At 46.0% G+C, this 20,566-nt stretch overlaps 1 protein-coding gene across 4 annotated transcripts in view; it reads right to left on the bottom strand.

The window, feature by feature from the left end:
* Window positions 1-18,962, bottom strand: part of GFM2 (GTP dependent ribosome recycling factor mitochondrial 2) — a 37,954-nt gene extending 18,992 nt beyond the window's left edge. The window contains exons 1-7 of one of the 4 annotated variants that reach the window (XM_076073069.1): window positions 17,400-17,526; window positions 14,987-15,051; window positions 13,540-13,601; window positions 12,216-12,273; window positions 10,914-11,007; window positions 9,972-10,017; window positions 6,461-6,558 (exon numbers count right to left, since the gene is read on the bottom strand). In XM_076073069.1, the coding sequence (XP_075929184.1) occupies window positions 6,461-6,558; window positions 9,972-10,017; window positions 10,914-11,007; window positions 12,216-12,254 (277 nt within the window). In that variant the 5' untranslated portion in view covers window positions 12,255-12,273; window positions 13,540-13,601; window positions 14,987-15,051; window positions 17,400-17,526. Of the gene's footprint in view, window positions 1-6,460; window positions 6,559-9,971; window positions 10,018-10,913; window positions 11,008-12,215; window positions 12,274-13,539; window positions 13,602-14,986; window positions 15,052-17,399; window positions 17,534-18,888 lie in introns of those variants that run through there. The other 3 variants (XM_032968537.2, XM_032968536.2, XM_076073070.1) reach the window with 3 other exon arrangements.
* Window positions 18,963-20,566: the final 1,604 nt, after the last annotated feature.

The following is a 20,566-nucleotide window of genomic DNA, read 5'->3' as shown; positions in this document are numbered from 1 at the left end:
TAAATTAGACGTAGGGTTTCCACAGGCATGGGCTACCATAAGTTTCATCAATAATGGTCATACTCTTTGGTTATATTCGGTAAAGTCACGTAGGTAAAAAAAAAAATAACAAAAAATCACGATGTTTCGGCCACAACACAAGTGGCCTTCATCAGGTGAAGGGACTGGACTGTCCAGAGGACAGCGTTGGAGTGAAGACAGCAAGCCCAGGTCGCGTCCCACGTGACTTTACCAAATAGAACCAAAGAGTATGGATCCTTGCAGTCACGAAAGCTTCAAATCTAGAATAAATAATGGTCATCATTATGATGTGACAATAATTCAGACTTCACAGCACCCTGTCATTCCTCTGCTGTGTGAAACATGCATTTATATTACATTATTTGTCTTTGTTGAGCTATCATTTGTGGCCAAGTAATTTCCGAAAAAGAAGATGACAGCTCATTGTGTTTTACTTGATAAGGGATTGTATTACTTTTCTTATACTCTGCACTCCTATCGTGTTTTTGTATTGTTTGTTGATGTAACGTTCTGACCTGCCCCAACTGCACACCTGTGAAAAAGACCTTGAAAGCTCATCGGATTCCTCCGGTATAACTAAATATCCTCTGCTTCTGACTCTGGCTTCCTGCCTCGAGCCAAAGGCTCAATGACGGGAGGGATTTGTCCAAGGATCCCAATGCGGGAGCAGCGTCGAGTGACGAACAATGTATTCGTATCAACAAAGTGTTTTATTTCGCCCGGCGTTGGCCAAGGTGGGGGGGGGGGGGGGGGGCGTGGGAAAGAGAGGGGGGAGCGGCGGAAATAATGAGACGGTGGCTACGGACTGCCGCTCCACCGCAGGCCATGCAGGCCCCTACGTTTCGTCTTGCCACAGACCCCTGGTCGCGCCATGGTTCCTTGGTGGTCGCCGGCCCTGGCCACCGCCTGGTGATTTTCCACCTCCACACCCACCTCCGTCATGATTGCCGTGCATTGCCGACAGGACTTTTTAATTCTCACAGTTGAGGACAATGACAAAAATACCACGGAGGTTGGTCAACGGGCGTTGGCCCGTTTGCCGCTCTCACGCTAAAATGAAAATTATGCTATATCTAATTTTAACCGGGTAAGACCCACTGAGCCATTAAGCTTCTTTTTCAGAAGCGACCTGGCAATCACAAGTGATATTTCGTACGAAGTGGCTTATCACGTGTGGAAATGTATAGCAGCCAAAATACTCTTCAACGCATGTTTATAAATATCGAGGGACAAACTGGAGGACCCAGAGAAAAATCCACGTCACGATGGGGGAGAGAGAACATGCAGACTCCAAATATACAGCAGGCGTCAGGGTCGGGAGTGAACCCACGACCTCCTGTATACCAGGCGAGGTAGTTAACATCTCCTAGCCACCGTGATGCTAAGTGTGAGTATCAAGACCACACATTCACTTGCCATTGATAGGAAGTTTGGTTTCAACACATTGACTTACATGCATGGTATTGACTGGCGTGGCATAACGACATGGTGTAATGTTTAGAACACTGAACTCGGCATACCAGAGGTCACCTGTTCGTTTGACCTACCCTGCCAGCAAGATAAAACCATGCGCAGACTCAACACGACATGGACGCTTCGGGAAAATAAGACAGCTGTCAAGCAAGCACAATCTCAAGCTGGCAGATGAGGTGAGTTATCAGCATTAAATCATTAACCATGATTGGCTCATAGGGTAAAGTGATAAACAGGGACCAAAGATCGCCAGAGTTATCTTAAGAGCCAGGCCATGTGCTTCATTTTACACACTTTTTATTGACTCACTCTGTCTGTTGTTGTTGTTGCTGTATCCTCAAATCTTTTAACTGAAATTTTACCCAATTCCCAATGTGGTATCGACTGCAAACTTGGTAGACTCATGTCATACTGATGGCAATACGATATTCTATCATAAAAAATAAAATAAAAACTGGAGGACCCAGAGAAAAATCCATGTCACCATGGGGGAGAGAGAACATGCAGACTCCAAATATACAGCAGGCGTCAGGGTCGAGAGTGAACCCACGACCTCCTGTATATCAGGCGAGGTAGTTAACATCTCCTAGCCACCGTGATGCTAAGTGTGAGTATCAAGACCATACTCTTTGATTCTATTGGGTAAAGTCACGTAGGTAAAAAATAAAATAACAAAAATCACGACGTTTCGGCCACAACACAAGCGGCCTTCATCAGGTGAAGGGACGAGACTGTCTGGAGGACAGCGCTGGAGTGAAAAAAGCCACGCTCAGATCACGACCTTTAAGCTGTGTGAGAAGAAGGTCGTGATCTGAGCGTGGCTTTTTTCACTCCAGCGCTGTCCTCCAGACAGTCTCGTCCCTTTACCTGATGAAGGCCGCTTGTGTTGTGGCCGAAACGTCGTGATTTTTGTTATTTTATCTTTTACCTACGTGACTTTACCCAATAGAACCAAAGAGTATGGATCCTTGCAGTCACGAAAGCTTTAAATCAAGAAAAGTATCAAGACCACACATTCACTTGTCATTGATAGGAAGTTTGGTTTCAACACATTGACTTACATGCATGGTATTGACTGGCGTGGCATAACGGCATGGTGTAATGGTTAGAACACTGGACTCGGCATACCAGAGGTCACCTGTTCGTTTGACCTACCCTGCGAGCAAGATAAAACTACGCGCAGACTCAACACGACATGGACGCTTCGGGAAAATAAGACAGCTGTCAAGCAAGCACAATTTCAAGCTGGCAGATGAGGTGAGTTATCAGCATTAAATCATTAACCATGATTGGCTCATAGGGTAAAGTGATAAACAGGGACCAAAGATCGCCAGAGTTATCTTAAGCGCCAGGCCATGTGCTTCATTTTACACATTTTTTATTAACTCACTCTGTCTGTTGTTGTTGTTGAATCCTCAAATCTTTTAACTGAATTTTTACCCAATTCCCAATGTGGTATCGACTGCAAACTTGGTAGACTCATGTCATACTGATGGCAATACTATATTCTATCATGAAAAATAAAATCAAAACTGGAGGACCCAGAGAAAAATCCACGTCACCATCGGGGAGAGAGAACACGCAGACTCCAAATATACAGCAGGCGTCAGGGTCGGGAGTGAACCCACGACCTCCTGTATACCAGGCGAGGTAGTTAACATCTCCTAGCCACCGTGATGCTAAGTGTGAGTATCAAGACCACACATTCACTTGCCATTGATAGGAAGTTTGGTTTCAACACATTGACTTACATGCATGATATTGACTGGCGTGGCATAACGGCATGGTGTAATGTTTAGAACACTGGACTCGGCATACCAGAGGTCACCTGTTCGTTTGACCTACCCTGTCAGCAAGATAAAACTACGCGCAGACTCAACACGACATGGACGCTTCGGGAAAATAAGACAGCTGTCAAGCAAGCACAATCTCAAGCTGGCAGATGAGGTGAGTTATCAGCATTAAATCATTAACCATGATTGGCTCATAGGGTAAAGTGATAAACAGGGACCAAAGATCGCCAGAGTTATCTTAAGAGCCAGCCCATGTGCTTCATTTTACACACTTTTTATTAACTCACTCTGTCCGTTGTTGTTGTTGTTGCTGTATCCTCAAATCTTTTAACTGAATTTTTACCCAATTCCCAATGTGGTATCGACTGCAAACTTGGTATACTTATGTCACACTGATGGCAATACTATATTCTATCATAAAAAATAAAATAAAAACTGGAGAACCCAGAGAAAAATCCATGTCACCATGGGGGAGAGAGAACACGCAGACTCGGAATATACAGCAGGCGTCAGGGTCGGGAGTGAATCCGCGACCTCCTGTACACCAGGCGAGGTAGTTAACATCTAGCCACCGTGATGCTAAGTGTGAGTATCAAGACCACACATTCACTTGTCATTGATAGGAAGTTTGGTTTCAACACATTGACTTACATGCATGGTATTGACTGGCGTGGCATAACGGCATGGTGTAATGTTAAGAACACTGGACTCGGCATACCAGAGGTCACCTGTTCGATTGACCTACCCTGCCAGCAAGATAAAACCATGCGCAGACTCAACACGACATGGACGCTTCGGGAAAATAAGACAGCTGTCAAGCAAGCACAATCTCAAGCTGGCAGATGAGGTGAGTTATCAGCATTAAATAATTAACCATGAGTGGCTCATAGGGTAAAGTGATAAACAGGGACCAAAGATCGCCAGAATTATCTTAAGAGCCAGGCCATGTGCTTCATTTTGCACACTTTTTATTAACTCACTCTGTCTGTTGTTGTTGTTGTTGAATCCTCAAATCTTTTAACTGAATTTTTACCCCATTCCCAATGTGGTATCGACTGCAAACGTGGTATACTTATGTCATACTGATGGCAATACGATATTCTATCATAAAAAAATAAATAAAAACTGGAGGACCCAGAGAAAAATCCATGTCACCATGGGGGAGAGAGAACATGCAGACTCCAAATATACAGCAGGCGTCAGGGTCGAGAGTGAACCCACGACCTCCTGTATATCAGGCGAGGTAGTTAACATCTCCTAGCCACCGTGATGCTAAGTGTGAGTATCAAGACCATACTCTTTGATTCTATTGGGTAAAGTCACGTAGGTAAAAAATAAAATAACAAAAATCACGACGTTTCGGCCACAACACAAGCGGCCTTCATCAGGTGAAGGGACGAGACTGTCTGGAGGACAGCACTGGAGTGAAAAAAGCCACGCTCAGATCACGACCTTTAAGCTGTGTGAGAAGAAGGTCGTGATCTGAGCGTGGCTTTTTTCACTCCAGCGCTGTCCTCCAGACAGTCTCGTCCCTTCACCTGATGAAGGCCGCTTGTGTTGTGGCCGAAACGTCGTGATTTTTGTTATTTTATCTTTTACCTACGTGACTTTACCCAATGGAACCATAGAGTATGGATCCTTGCAGTCACGAAAGCTTTAAATCAAGAAAAGTATCAAGACCACACATTCACTTGTCATTGATAGGAAGTTTGGTTTCAACACATTGACTTACATGCATGGTATTGACTGGCATGGCATAACGGCATGGTGTAACGTTTAGAACACTGGACTCGGCATACCAGAGGTCACCTGTTCGTTTGACCTACCCTGTCAGCAAGATAAAACTACGCGCAGACTCAACACGACATTGACGCTTCGGGAAAATAAGACAGCTGTCAAGCAAGCACAATCTCAAGCTGGCAGATGAGGTGAGTTATCAGCATTAAATCATTAACCATGATTGGCTCATAGGGTAAAGTGATAAACAGGGACCAAAGATCGCCAGAGTTATCTTAAGTGCCAGGCCATGTGCTTCATTTTACACACTTTTTATTAACTCACTGTCTGTTGTTGTTGTTGCTGTATCCTCAAATCTTTTAACTTAATTTTTACCCAATTCCCAATGTGGTATCGACTGCAAACTTGGTAGACTCATGTCATACTGATGGCAATACTATATTCTATCATAAAAAAATAAAATAAAAACTGGAGGACCCAGAGAAAAATCCACGTCACCATCGGGGAGAGAGAACACGCAGACTCGGAATATACAGCAGGCGTCAGGGTCGGGAGTGAACCCACGACCTCCTGTACACCAGGCGAGGTAGTTAACATCTCCTAGCCACCGTGATCCAAAGTGTGAGTATCAAGACCACACATTCACTTGCCATTGATAGGAAGTTTGGTTTCAACACATTGACTTACATGCATGGTATTGACTGGCGTGGCATAACGGCATGGTGTAATGTTTAGAACACTGGACTCGGTATACCAGAGGTCACCTGTTCGTTTGACCTACCTTGTCAGCAAGATAAAACTACGCGCAGACTCAACACGACATGGACGCTTCGGGCAAATAAGACAGCTGTCAAGCAAGCACAATCTCAAGCTGGCAGATGAGGTGAGTTATCAGCATTAAATCATTAACCATGATTGGCTCATCGGGTAAAGTGATAAACAGGGACCAAAGATCGCCAGAGTTATCTTAAGAGCCAGGCCATGTGCTTCATTTTACACACTTTTTATTAACTCACTCTGTCTGTTGTTGTTGTAGTATCCTCAAATGTTTTAACTGAATTTTTACCTAATTCCCAATGTGGTATCGACTGCAAACTTGGTATACTTATGTCACACTGATGGCAATACGATATTCTATCATTAAAAAATAAAATAAAAACACATATTTGAAAACATTATTTTTTATACGTTATGCATCGGCTTGGGTCTAATTGTCCACGCTCAACTGACGTTGGCTGTAAATCACCACGGTCCCCTTACGTAATGGCGAGCTTCGGGGCCACTTCCTGGAGTCGTGCAGTTCTTCCAATGCTACTAAGGTTACATGTCATTAAAGCGCGTTTTTTTTTTAAGTTGTTAAAAACATTACTTATTTTATTAATTCAAAACGTCCACAGGACAAAGCAGCGAGTTGACAGTGTTATCTGTGTGAGTACCGCCAAGCACGCGCGTGTAGCCAGCGTAGTACAGCATGCGTTCCGTCGTCGTGGTCTTTCCTGCGTCAATGTGGGCCATGATGCCGATGTTTCGTATCCTGCGGCAAACAACAACGGGGTCACCATTGTAGCGTCAACACGGAAACACGCAGCTGCATCAACAAAATATGCACACACTGCATTTCGTCCATTGTCGGTGCAGACACAGGTTGAACCTTGCTTGGTTCAAACCTTACCTGATACATTCATGAACTTGACTACGGTTTTCTTGAATGCCGTCATATACTGGGAACCCAGAAACCCAAGTATGATTCTCGGCCACGGCCAACATCAGTGACATCTAAAGCAATCCCGGGACAACCTTTTGCCTGACCGGCACTGACAAGGGGGGTGAATTATGGCCAAAACTCACCATGATCGGTACAGTATGGGGAGGCCATGATGCAGCAGTAGAAAGACAAAGGCTGTGAATGCATGATGAAGACAAATGACCTAACTCAATGACACCCGTCAACTCTCTAACATGAAAACTACCGACTGTAAGCGTACGACGCTTTTCCAAAAGGTTAGGACCACACCAAAGCTTGAGCAGACTTAGCATCAAACAGTCTGTTTAAATTACGCTGCCAATCGTGTAAATATATTGACACTAAACAGTGCACACGCACAGCCTTTTGTCAATCCACTCCTGGATGAGGGCCTCCCCATGCCACGTGGGTCGTGGTAGTTATTTGACCGCACTTCACATGGATGACCAATGCAGGACATTGGATTGTGCTGCACCACCCACCACCACGTGGCCCCCGCAAGCCCCGGAACGGTCAGTGCACGGTGGTGGTCACCCATCCAAGGAATGTCCAAGCTCAAGCCTGCTTAGCTTCCGAAAACGTGGCGAGACCAGGCTTTATTCCGCGCAATTTGTTGTTCACCTTCACTGGCGTAGAGCTCAACGGAACGCTCGTTTAAAGCCTCACCACTCAGGTTGAAGGCGTTAAATCAGGGGTGGAGAACGTCCAGCCCGCGGGCCGTATAAGGCCCGCGAAATCATTTGGTCTGGTCCTGCCAAGGCAACTGCAGGCGGGACTCGAAATTCAATAAATCTAGGAGCAAACGTGGAAACGCAGTTGCGAGTAGCAGCAACATCGTCAATACCGGCTAACATCATCAAACGCCTCGCCAAAGAGAAGCAGTTCCGGCCATCGCATTAGGGGTGAGTTAATTAAATGTTTGACCAAATATAACAGGCTAATTTTTACGTTGATAATTTTGTATGGCCCGCGAATGGTGTTATAAATATCCAAATGGCCCTTGGCAGAAAAAAGGTTCCCCACCCCTGTGTTAAATGCATCAACTGTGTCGGTCCGATTGCCCGACTACGACGTGGAGTCACGTTCGCTCTCATGTGTACAGACGATCCAACAAACTGTAATAACTCCACACATTTGTCAATAACACTGTGGCTTTAAAGTGCATTTTCACATGTATGAGACGATGTTCCGGGCAAAGTCCCTTCTTCGGAGCACGTAAAGAGAGAGGCCAGAGAGATGGTGTTGATAAGCGTTGCAGACTGCACTTGGTAGGAAACTGAGATCTCCTAATCCATACAAGGGAAATGACACTAACAAAAAAAAACTCCTCACGGAGATGTCAGCAAACCGACAACATTTGTAACCGCCACCTTCGCCAAAAAAAAAAGAACAATCTGGCGCAGAGTGAGCGATGCGTTGTTACGGAAATATCACGAGGGCACTTATTTGCATGAAATACTGGAAAATTCTTGACCATGAAGAGGGAGGGGGCGGTTGAAAATATGTCCGATGTCCCTTATAAGCGCGATGGGTGTCGGCTACAGGTTGTTTGACCGAGGGTAGGTCGCAGCTTGTGAGTAAATAAAACATTGTCAAGGGTTCAAGGGTTATAAGATGCATCCGGAAAGTTAGAGGCGCCCTCAAAACTTATGGGTCATATCGGAACGTAAGAGTGTTTCGAAAGAGGCAGAATATGAAACGATGGAGGGCTGTCTTGAAGAAGATGATTACGAACGCGCTGATAATAAATTGGGAGAGGAAGCCCCCCACCACCACCCCCCCACGCCTCCACCACCATCCCCACCCCACCACCACCATCCCCCCACCCCACCCCAACACAACCATCATCCCCCCTACCCCACCACCACCACCCCACCCCCACCATCACCCCACCACCATCCCCCCACCCCACCACCACCCACCCCCACCATCCCCCCCACCCCTCCACCACTATCCCCCCCACCACCACCATCCCCCCTACCCCACCCCACGACCACCCCCCCACCACCACCTTCCCCCCCACCACCACCATTCCCCCACCCCACCACCACCATCCCCCCACCCCACCACCACCATCCCCCCACCCCACCACCACATCACCATCCCCCCACTCACCCCACCCCTCCATCACCACCCCCCCACCACCATCCCCCCCCCCCACCACCATCCCCCCACCCCCCCACCACCATCCCCCCAGTCCTTCCGCTTGAGCAGTGGTAGCCAACCGGCGTCTCCAGAGCCGCACGACGCTTTTTAATCCACCACGATCACAATCAAGATTCTTTATTTAAGCTGCAGGAATCCTATGAGCTACAAAGCTCTTTTTCACAGATTTCCAGAAGGTTTCACAGATTGTCCACACGCAGCTCTTCTCGAAGGGACATAACGTAGAACGTACTATCACAGTAGTAGTAGCAAAGAATAATGAATGTCTCCCGTACTTTGCCGAAAACCATCAATATATATAACGGCATGGCGATTATGTGACGTGCTGATTTATGTAGCTTTTTTAACAATTGAATTGTCACGCTTGTGCATTATAACCGATGTGGATTGTAAATGACGAGAAGACGTGGCAGACGTATTTTGAGCGATCTGAACAAAATAAATGTAAACAATAAAATACAACTGCAAAGTTAAATTTCGATTTAAAGCTTTCGTGACTGCAAGGATTCATCTTCTTTGGCTCTTTCGGTAAGGTCACGTAGAATGAGAATAAAATAATAAAATAATAAAGTTAAATAACACAATAAAATTCTCACGACGTTTCGGCCACAACACAAGTGGCCTTCTTCAGGTGAAAGGAACAAACCTGTCGGGACTATGAAGCTCTGTCGTCCCGACAGGTTTGTTCCTTTCACCTGAAGAAGGCCACTTGTGTTGTGGCCGAAACGTCGTGAGAATTTTATTGTGTTATTTTATTTTATCAATTTATTATTTTATTCTCATTCTACGTGACTTTACCGAAAGAACCAAAGAAGGTGAACTGCAAAGTTATTGGGAAAATACATGGCTCTACTGCTGCGTAGGTTTTCACGGCTGTACAGTATACAGCTGTAATCTTTATGCGTGTGAAACCCGAATAAACACTCTGCCTCGTGGCACGAGGCCGATTGCAGAATCGGGACAATATTGGGAGGTCAAACATTTTGAGAATAAGCATGTTTTCTGTGCGATGAAGGGTTCATAATGTATTGATTTACCTGGAGATGTCCGGGCTTGGGATCTGACGGAGAGGATTGGTGCCACCTAGAACACGAAACAGAATTCTTAGGCAAGAAAGACCACACGGCGCGGGACTTTGAAGGTGCAGACGAATCCGGTACTGACATTGACTCAAGGACGCAGAGAGACAACGCATCACCAACCGCAATTTTACCCACTGCTTAATGAATGCTTCCCCAAGCCGTCGCCAAACTGTCACTTACAAACAAATACCAGGGTCATGATCACCATCTGCCACGGTCAATCCACTGCTGGATAAAGGGTTCCCCATCAACCGTTAGAATTTTAAAACGTAACAATCTACCCGGCACCAGCAAGAGATCCGATTCCCCATCGCTCCATCTCCTCCGTGGACAACCTGTCGGTTCATCATAGGTTTTTTTTGGGTAAGATCGCGTAAACATATAAATGTGTCGTTAAAACCCGCCACCACCTGACACAGCCAACTAGCAAGGGTCGTCACGTAAACAGAACGTGGCCAATTCGTCACGAGTACAGCACACCGGCTGTCACGCCGTAGTTAGTCTCGACCACCAGCCTTAATCCATTCGACTGGCCCGTCCTGCCCCGGGCCACTTGCTTTTCTTTACAACGGCCAATATGCTGCATACAACGTGTGTGTGTTTTCTGAACCATCTACATCTGGACGATGCTTGTCCTGCTTTTTGAGTTTGGTTTCTTGTCTTTCTCCCGCACCTCCGATTAGCACGAAAGCGCGCGATGCGGTAACCGTCATTCTCCGATGGTTATAGCCAAAAGCCGCTGCTGCGAGGATGACCGGCGGCTGCGTGACGGCTCGTCGCTCCTTGACGAGATCAGCAAGGTATTGCAGAGGTTCAATTGCGGCAAGCACTTTCCGCGTGTAATGAGCGCGACCTCATAATAACGTGTCGGTTCGGCAAAACGGAAGATCCACGCACCTGGTTTTGAGGAATATTTGCGAGTCACGCTCCATGACTGGTTCCAGACGGAGACGCGATGCTGCGAGCTTGCGCGCAGCCAACGCTGCCAATGCTGCGTAAAAAGCACGACCGCGCGAGGCGACGTATTCTCGGGTCACCCGTTTGACATTTCTCTCGCGAGCCGCAGTAATCGACGTCGCACATCTCACTCAGAGGTCGAGGCGGACAAGTGAACAGGTTGGATACGTGAACGTCGTCAACGGAAAGTGACAGTTATACGCGCGCAGAAACGGTGCACTGTGGAAGGAGGAGGAGGAGGGGGGGGTGGATAATTGGTCCTGGTAGATATGTGATGGTCAGATATATGCGAAATTGTACCGTATTCGTATTTCTTCCTAAGAGTGCCTTAACAAACGTCCGGTACAGAACGGCAAAAATGAGAGGTGGGAGTAACCCCATTTTAACAAACCACACGCAAACCTGCCTTTAGCCTGTGGTTTATTGGCAGGTCAAGTGGACTGAGATGGGGAGATTTGTGAACTGGAAGTCCAGTGTGGAAATCGATGCACCATGGAGGTATTGTAATAAACTAATACAGTGAAACCTTGGATTGCGAGTAACTTGGTCTGCGAGTGTTTTGCAAGACGAGCAAATTTTTGTTAAATAAATAATTATTTGATAAACGAGCGATGTCTTGCAATACGAACAGTACGTGTACAGTATACGCATTGTCTGCCGAGCGTCACGTGATCACAACTGAGCCAATGGTTCTTCAATCTCTATCGCTGTGGGATTGTGGGTAATCATCTCCCATGCTCGGTCTCAGTCGGCGTGCCTCACTCGTATAGTCAACATCGGTGCGAGCGTATACTGTTTATTACAGTACTATAGTGTTGTGACCACGTGTGTGTGCGTAAAGCATTTTTTTTATTTTGTGTCCAAGTGTAGTGACTTATTTAATAACTGTACTGCAAGTGAAAGTCGTCCTACACAATAACCCTCCTCTCCTCTCTCTCGTCTCCCAGCCACGATTACATGTAATTAATACATTTGATTACTTTATATTACATTTAAATAATAAAAATTTAGGTATTTTGTATTAATAATTTTTATATGAATACAGTATTTTTGGGTTGTGGAACGAATCATCTGAGTTTCCATTATTTCTTATGGGGAAATTCGCTTTGATATACGAGTGCTTTGGATTACGAGCACGTTTCCGGGACGAATTATGCTCGCAATTCAAGGTTTCACTGTAAAACCAGGCTTGACGTTGTGATACTGAACGTTAAGGGGTGGGACACCAGAGCAGCATCTTACCTTGCAACAGAGGCTTCCGAACGTCACGTTAAAATGCATTCCAATATTAAGTTGTGGACTGAAAAAAACGGAAAAAAGAAAAAAACCATAACGTAAATTGTTAGCCAAGCCAAGTTCGGCAGTTGTAAAAGCAGCTGCTGAGTTATTGTGTAATCCAAAAAATAAAACAGCTTAACAAATCTACCTTCACATTTATTGAGAGCTCTCTTTCAAGGTCTAGCTGCCCATAAAGGTGGCACGTTACAAGAAATTGCAAGAGATTGCACGTGACGTATCATACTGAGAAATAAAATACAACTGGAAAAAAAAAACATTTTAAAAACGAATTCAATGGTAAAATCCAGGAGGAAGAATTGCAAACGCAACTAAACATTTAGAAACATTCTCAAGCATAGAGAATTTGAATGAAAACGTACAAAGTTACGTGAGAATTACGTTAATATCTAAATGTGATGGCTTGTATTATTAGTTTGCATTTGCTAGTGTGGCAGCAATGGTCTTGAATCAACAATCTTAAGCCGTGTAGAGACAGAAGTAGTTGAACTTTCAGTGTACCGAGCAGTTCATTCCAAAATGTAGGTGTATCACATCGCACAGAATTAGGCCACCCTCGAAGATAGAGAACTCCAGAGGCACGAAGAACCACAAACAAGCCGGACGGCAGCCAAATGACTTGCCCAGCACCAAATATTGCCCGAGCTCTGCGGCCCTCTGCATATTAAGTTACCTACCAATTAATGTGTTTACAAGTGGGAGAATACCAGAGCACCAGAGGAAACCCACACAGGCAACACTCTATTCTAAAGAGACACAACAGGTGAAGTCCACATCTTTTATGGACCACTTTCTCCTGGCAAGCCAAGCTATGACCTTCCACTGCAGTGTGTCCTCAAAATTACCGAGAAATATTGGAGTATGATTCCCCGGTATATATATCCACGTTTTCTTAACAAAATCCAATTATTCGCAGAAGCGCAAATTTTGTCCGTTTACAGCTTGTGAAATGCCACTTATGTTGCTTTGAATTATGTGCGCTTTTTTAAAATAATGTAACAGAAAGGTAAAAAAAACTCCACTGAAACCACTGAAAATCACAAGCGAATTCTGAATGCACAACCCAATTCCCCCGTTAAAGTACTCAACTGAGACTGCCTGATGGATGCCTGCGCAGTGTGGAGATGCGGTTAACAAAAAATCAGCATTGATTTGCATGCTATTGTTTTTTGCACATTTGGGCTTAAGTTGAAACCAAAAAAAATCTACATTGTGTTCGCGGTTCCCACAAAAATCCCCAGTTATATGCAGCATAACTAAATATAATTACCATCGTTACATGAAGGACACGGTCTTTCCACAATTGTGTCCACTCTGCAACAGCTGCAGAATCTGGCAGAAGAAAAAACAAAAAGCAATGGAGAGGTGGTATGACATTTGCGGCACTGACCATAATATCTCGACCATAAAAATACATTCGGATCAAAACCACAATGGGGAAGCTTTCTGTAAATAAGAGGTGATAAAAATGCTGACGATTCTGGTGATGAAACAATTAAATTCTGCTCATCTACGTCGGTCCTGAAACAGCAGCGGAAATTCCAGATTCCTAACAGGGGCCCAGCTTATGCACTGCTATTTCCAGTACTACTGCGATTTCCCAGCATCGGACTCACGATTTTGACCCTGGACGAAGGATCGTCATGGACTCGTAAAGGCAAATTTTCAAGGGAAAATGCTTGCTTACCAACGGTTCCTTTACAAATGCAGAAACTACTTGGAATTTTAGCTCAACTTATATATATATACGTACCTATGCAAACAATCATGCACATGTACATGCCCGTACGTAGGAGTTACAACCAGTGCAGTTGCATTCTTCTGATCCTGCAAGACCCTTCCTGTGGTCATGTTAAGGCAGCCTGCAGCAAATGGGCACCCACACGTGGAACAATACAGAGAATGGGCTTCATGTGCCTCTTCTGAAGATGGCACATTGGTCTGCCACTATAATAGGGGGCACTTCCTCCAACATTCGAGGCTGCGCAGCCACCGTAGGGTTGGGCTCCTTTTGCGGTATGTTGTTTGCGCCGAGGTGTTCGTCCTCTGCCAATGTCCCACGGAAATGGTGAGAAAATTCTGCAGACCTGATTCTGGAGGTGGAAGACTAGACTGACATTATTGCCCTAACGCAATAGGGGTGGCAAAGCAAGATTTTTTTCATTAGGGATCGCAAAGGCTGCTGAAGGCATTTCTCCTCAGCAACTCAGAACCAGCACTCATCCCGACAGCGCCAAGTGGCTTTCCAAACCTCTTAGAGAAAACTGTGGTAAAGCCACCTCATTCTTGGACATTGAATGTTATAGGTGGCAAAAAAATCAACCCATCAATATCCAAAGATAGCCCAACTTTTGTCTGGAAGTACACTCAAAAGATCGTGAGCACGTGCCTGTGGTGCAACAGTGTGCTGTAAACTATACGCCTCTATAGCTTTTAAATTGTGATTTAAAGCTTTCGTGACTGCAGTGATTCATATTCTTGGTTCTTTCGGTAAAGTCACGTTGAAGGGAAACAATAAAATAATAAAATATATATAAAACAATAAAATTCTCACGACGTTTCCACTGTAACACAGTCATCATCAGATGTGAAAACCAACGGCAAGAAACATTTGAAAGTGGTGGTGGTTCGTATTTATTTATTTTTAAACGTTAGCGCTACGGATAGCGATTTGACAATCATGCACATATAGCTGTCAACCCCTTATCAGTGCCTACCTTATCACAGACCAATTCAGACCTTGTTGGTCATCCCGTGCCCCTTATAGATCTCAAAGTTCATCCTACAAAGTCCCATCACAAGGAAAAAACACAGACAAAAAAATGTGCCCACATTTAAATGGCTGTACACCGTGTGGACCTGAAAAATTATATTTCCCTGTACAAAAATACGGGTAAACCGTATGGGTTGACAGGTATGAGCCCGTGGGCTGCACAAAAGTCTAGCCTTGCTAAACGGCTCTGCCAATGCCTTCCAATCACTTATTCCCAATGGCTAGTGTCCTGACCCACTCGGATACTAACGCCACCCAAGATGACTGTCCACAGGGGTCACTTGCAGCCAGAATTTTACAGAGATGGTCCCAGAAGGCATCCGAATCGTTCGCTTCGTTCACCATCTCAACATGTTGAGGAGACACCACAGCAGATAAAACCCTTCCATCTCAACCACGTTGCCAGGATCCACCGTATACTGTACCACGAAACAAAAATGCCCCTGTATAGCCTTAGCAGACTGTTGGGGCAAGTGCTGTTAGCGAGCACCTCTGAAGGCCTGGACAGCGCATGAAGGGGGTGAGTGGCCAGTACCACGCCCGGCCGCCTTTGTCTCCCTCGTGGCGAAATTTACACACCGCACTAGGCACTCATGTGAGGCTGAGTCGCCCTAGGGGAGGGCCCAGGACCGGTTCAGATAATCGTCACTGGTGTTGACCGTGAGTGAGAATCGAACTCAGCTCGCCGGGTTCGTAGTGCAGCACACCAACCACTACACTACCACTCTCCATAAATGCACACACACACGTGAACATGTCCACTACATATATACAAAATAATCATTAGTGTCGTTGTGGAGAATGTAACTATTTTAACTATTTGTATTTTTTTATTTAAATCTTTCGTGACTGCAGGGATTCATATTCTTGGTTCTTTCGGTAAAGTCACGTAGAAGGGAAACAATAAAATAATAAAAATATAAAACAATATTTGTATTTTACCAGGTAAGGCCCACTGAGCTGTATAGCTAATTCAGAAGCGACAAATGATAGCCAAAGTGGCTTATCACGTGGAAATGTATAAAGGGCCTTCCATAAATGACGTCACGCGATTTTGGCCAATTGTTGACCCCCCTTCCCCCTCTCGTCACACGGCGTCACAAAAAGTCAGACCCCCCCCCCCGCCTCAAATATGACGTCACAAAGCTTTCCCTCCCCCCCCCAAAAAAATATATTTCCATTTTGAAAATAAAACATGCTTCAAATCGCTTTAAGCTATTGTCATTGTAGTGCGTATTTAATGTGGCGCTGCACTCTGATGTTGTAGGAGAAAACATTTATTAAAAAGGAGGTGGTGGAAAGCTCAAATTTACCATAACTAAAACTGCAGATGTTCAGAATATTATATTGAAATTATCTTATAATTATAAAATATAAAAAATAATTATAACTATAACAAAAAATACGCGAAACTTTGTAGTAGAAACGAAGCAAAATGGAGAGTACAATTAAAACAATCAATTTTCATTCCACATAATGAAAAGCCCTGGAAGAATCATTCGAATCAAAATGTTTAATAACAATCATTCAAGAAATTTACAGAATGTATGCTTCTCCATTCTCCCATGGCGAAGCAAAATGCTCCTTCATGGAATAAATAAAAGGTGACCTTAGTAAATTTTAATAATCAAATAGTTAATAATGAAAATGAATCAAAATGTGTGTTGTTATAACAATTCTATTTCATTAACATGTATTTAAAGTTGCGCATTTTGATGTGACGTCACATTTCTCCCCCCCCCTTCCCCCCTCGTCACACATCGTCATGTCTGCCCTCCCCCCTCGGTGCGTGACGTCATTTATGGACGGCCCCATAATAGCAGCCAAGTAACTTGTCCGCTGTAACACACGCAAACTGCCAAATATACAGCAGCAGCAGCTGTCAAGGTCGGGATCGAACCCACGACCGCCAGGCTAGGGAGATACATCTCGCCAATAAATAAATAAGCAGACGATATACTGCATATCCTTCGTATAAACGTCCCTGCGGACAGCAAATATATTTTACACTTTCCGCCAAACATAGGCGTTATGGGAGCGCATCATTTCAACAGCATTGGTTCAAAACATTGCATTGCACCAATGATCATACGGACAGTACACATGTACATATGAATGCTTATAAGTATACATGAAGACAAATATCCCCTATATAGCCATAGCAGACTGTCAGGGAAAGTGCTGTTAACGAGCACCTATGCATGCTAACAAACAGTACACGAGGAGATGGGTGGCTAATAGCGCCACGTTCGGCAGCCTCTGTCTCGCCCAGTGAAGTTTATACACCGCACCAGGCACCCACACATTAAGGCTTAGTCTATTCAACAACAATTAAAAAAACAACAGCCGCCATTCACCTGCAAATGGCGCTTCGTGCCAAGCTAGGTGCACACAAACTGTACCACGCAGGAACCCACTACTGTATTAACACGTGGGTGAATTCGGCACCGGTAACCTCCAATGACGAACATTGCGGACACGGTATTGGTTAAACGGTACCACGTGATGTGGAACGAACCATTGAGGGTGAATATGGTAGGGGATGTGTCATTAAACTTTAGCTTAAATTAATCTAAATTACGCGCACGATGAAGGTACCAATAAAATATATTTAATTTAATTACTTTTTTACGGTTATATATCACTTTATGATGCTTTAAAATTGCTGTGTAAATATACACGAACTTATTGAGTTACCGAATGCTCCTCTAAATGTCCGCGTCCATAGTTAAGGCGGCTTGGTGAAAAGGGTCAGGGCCGTGAAGTTCAGGCTATCGGATGGGTAGCCCTGTTGGTAAGGGATGAGCCAATCGGATGAGTAGCCATGTTGGTAAGGGGTGAGCCAATCGGATGAGTACCCATGTTGGTAAGGGAAGAGCCAATCGGATAAGTAGACATGTTGGTAAGGTATGAGCCAATCGGATGAGTAATGTTGGTAAGGGGTGAGCCAATTAGATGAGTAGTCATGTTGGTAAGGGATGAGCCAATCAGATGAGTAGCCATGTTGGTAAGGAATGAGCCAATCGGATGAGTAGCCATGTTGGTAAGGGATGAGCCAATCAGATGAGTAGCCATGTTGGTAAGGAATGAGCCAATCGGATGAGTAGCCATGTTGGTAAGGGATGAGCCAATCGGATGAGTAGTCATATTGGTAAGGGATGAACCAATAGGATGAGTAGCCATGTTGGTAAAGGATGAGCCAATCAGATGGGTGGTCTTGTTGTTTTCTTCTTCCACGCGTTTGTCCCACTCATGTGGGGTCCGCTGTCCTGTCCTGTGCCATCACTCTGCTCCTCGGGCCACCATGTCCGATCGCACCACATCGCCCCACCTCTCTTGATATGTGCAGACAACATACTACCACCACCGGGGTCTGCACTCCCTGCAACGGCAAAGTCATTGGGTCCCACGACTCTTCCTTCGCACACTTAAAGGCTGCGGGGGACTGAGGGGCATTTGTTTGCAAGGACTTTCCACGTTTTGGCTTGAGGCTTTTAAGGCCGGTTGCCACCAGACGCCAACCCTCCTCCTTTCATCCTGTTGTGGTGCCACAACAGCGAAGCCGCTCCGTCGAAACCGGGGCCGTCGCTGTGCTGCTGCGACCGAGACGCCACCCGGCTCCCGTCACAGCACTTCCCCCGCCACATAAACACACACGCACACTGACGTAGGGCCTCGTGGGGAGGGGGGCACCCGCCCTGAGTTTTTACCCGAGAGGCCCCCTCGTGGGGGTGCTCCACGGTTTCTCAGGGTCAGGGAATTGGCAGCTCACCCCCCCCCCCCCCGGCCAAATGGCACTGCGGCGCCGTGGCTTAACTTAGAATTGAATGACCACGGCGAACTCACTGAGAACCGCAGTGAAGAGATGTCCGGCGTGGGTTAAGCGTCTCTACCCATGATGCACCGCGGATTAACGGCTCTACCCATGATGCACCGCGGAATAACGGCTCTACCCGTGATGCACCGCGGATTGGCGGCGCGAGGGCTTTGAAAGGAGCATAAAAAGGGACGCTTTGGGGAAGCACTTTTGACTGGAGATCAACAGGAGGGAGGGATCGAGGAGCCATCACCTCACTGTTACTCGCACGTCCGTGAGACGGGGCAGAGAACAGCCAGATTCTGTTTACAGCATCATCTTTCCGCGACCTCCATCGCTGCGAGGTCGGACCGTAAGTACGAGGGAGAGAGGTAAGACAAAGGGGCGAAAATGCGGAGAGAATATAGAGGGCAGACAGGTCGATTAAGTATCGGGCAGTAGAGGGATAGGTTAGACCTGTCCTGCTGGTCCGTACCGACACGCACAGTCTAGTTCGTTTATTCGTGGGGAATAAATCGTCCGCAGGGCATAAACCGTGTCGTGTTGTCTCTGTGAGTGCGAAGGGGCGGTGCGTGGTGTGGCGAGCCTGCACGCTGTGATTCCTTTTGTTAGCGCACGAGACGGGGGTTCACTCCTGGCGCCGTGGTTTCTGTGTTTACCCTCAGCCATGTAATTTTGCCCGCGTGTGTACGCTTGTCGCTGCACGTTAAACCGTGAGCCTGCGTAGCTCACCGTGATTGTAAAGTGGTTAGTGCAGCCAGTTAAATCATGCTCCGAGGAGCAGCAGCGAAGGGGGGAGAGCGGGAGAACGGGGAGGCGGGGGGCAGTAGCCCCCCGCACTGGCTTGGGACAGGCAGAGACAAATTTCTGACGGAGTTATGGGTAGCCATGTTGTAACGTTCACAGAATGGACAGTTGGTAAAAAAAATATTGTCGTTCATGAATTTAAAACGTTTATTTCTCAGAACCATGTGGGTCGGGCAAAACTAAATTCAACAAAGGGGGGTACAGTAGCAAAAAAACGGGATGAAAACCCCTGACACCTAAACCAAGGGTCGTCAACCTACGGCTACGGAGCCACATGCGGGTCTTTGGCTTACCCCTTACGGGCATCCGGTATAAAACAATGATGCAACAGAAAAAATACCTTAAATCTTCAACGTAATCGATTAAATATGCCAAAGGGATGGGGTTGCACTGGTGATGACAAAATGTACAACAGTCAAACTATATGTTTTAAAGAATAACTGAAGGGGGACAAAAACGAAATAGACGCAGTTTAATCAGAACCTGCTTCCATTCCTCCCTTATTTTCTGCCAAATCCAGGGGGCTGGCAACTAAAGTTATTAAGAAAAGCCAGTTTTTGTTTTCGAATTCGAAAAAAAACATCCACCCTTGCCTGCAGTTGAGAACCACCGGTATAGGGAATTACATAATTGACGGGGTCTTATGTCGGGGAGGCTGCCCCCCAGCTCCTCACTCACGTGGGATCCGCTGCTCCCCTCTTCCGTGTCCTGGGGAGGGTTACTGCTTACCAACTCCCCCCCCCTTCGCCGCGACCCCTCGGGGCATGATTCGCGGCTGGCGCTTAGCCACCTGGGGTCAATTTACACAATCTCTGCGCACACTCAAACCCACTCACTCGAAATCCGACGTCGCTCCTCTCCCTTGCCGCGCACCAATCGCGCGCGCGGGACGGCATCGGG

The sequence above is a fragment of the Petromyzon marinus genome, chromosome 40 (genome assembly GCF_048934315.1).
Source record: "Petromyzon marinus isolate PM22_M1 ecotype Great Lakes invasive population chromosome 40, UKy_Petmar_22M1.pri1.0, whole genome shotgun sequence".
Classification (NCBI taxonomy): domain Eukaryota; kingdom Metazoa; phylum Chordata; class Hyperoartia; order Petromyzontiformes; family Petromyzontidae; genus Petromyzon; species Petromyzon marinus.
This window is presented reverse-complemented; position numbering and strand designations above follow the sequence as displayed.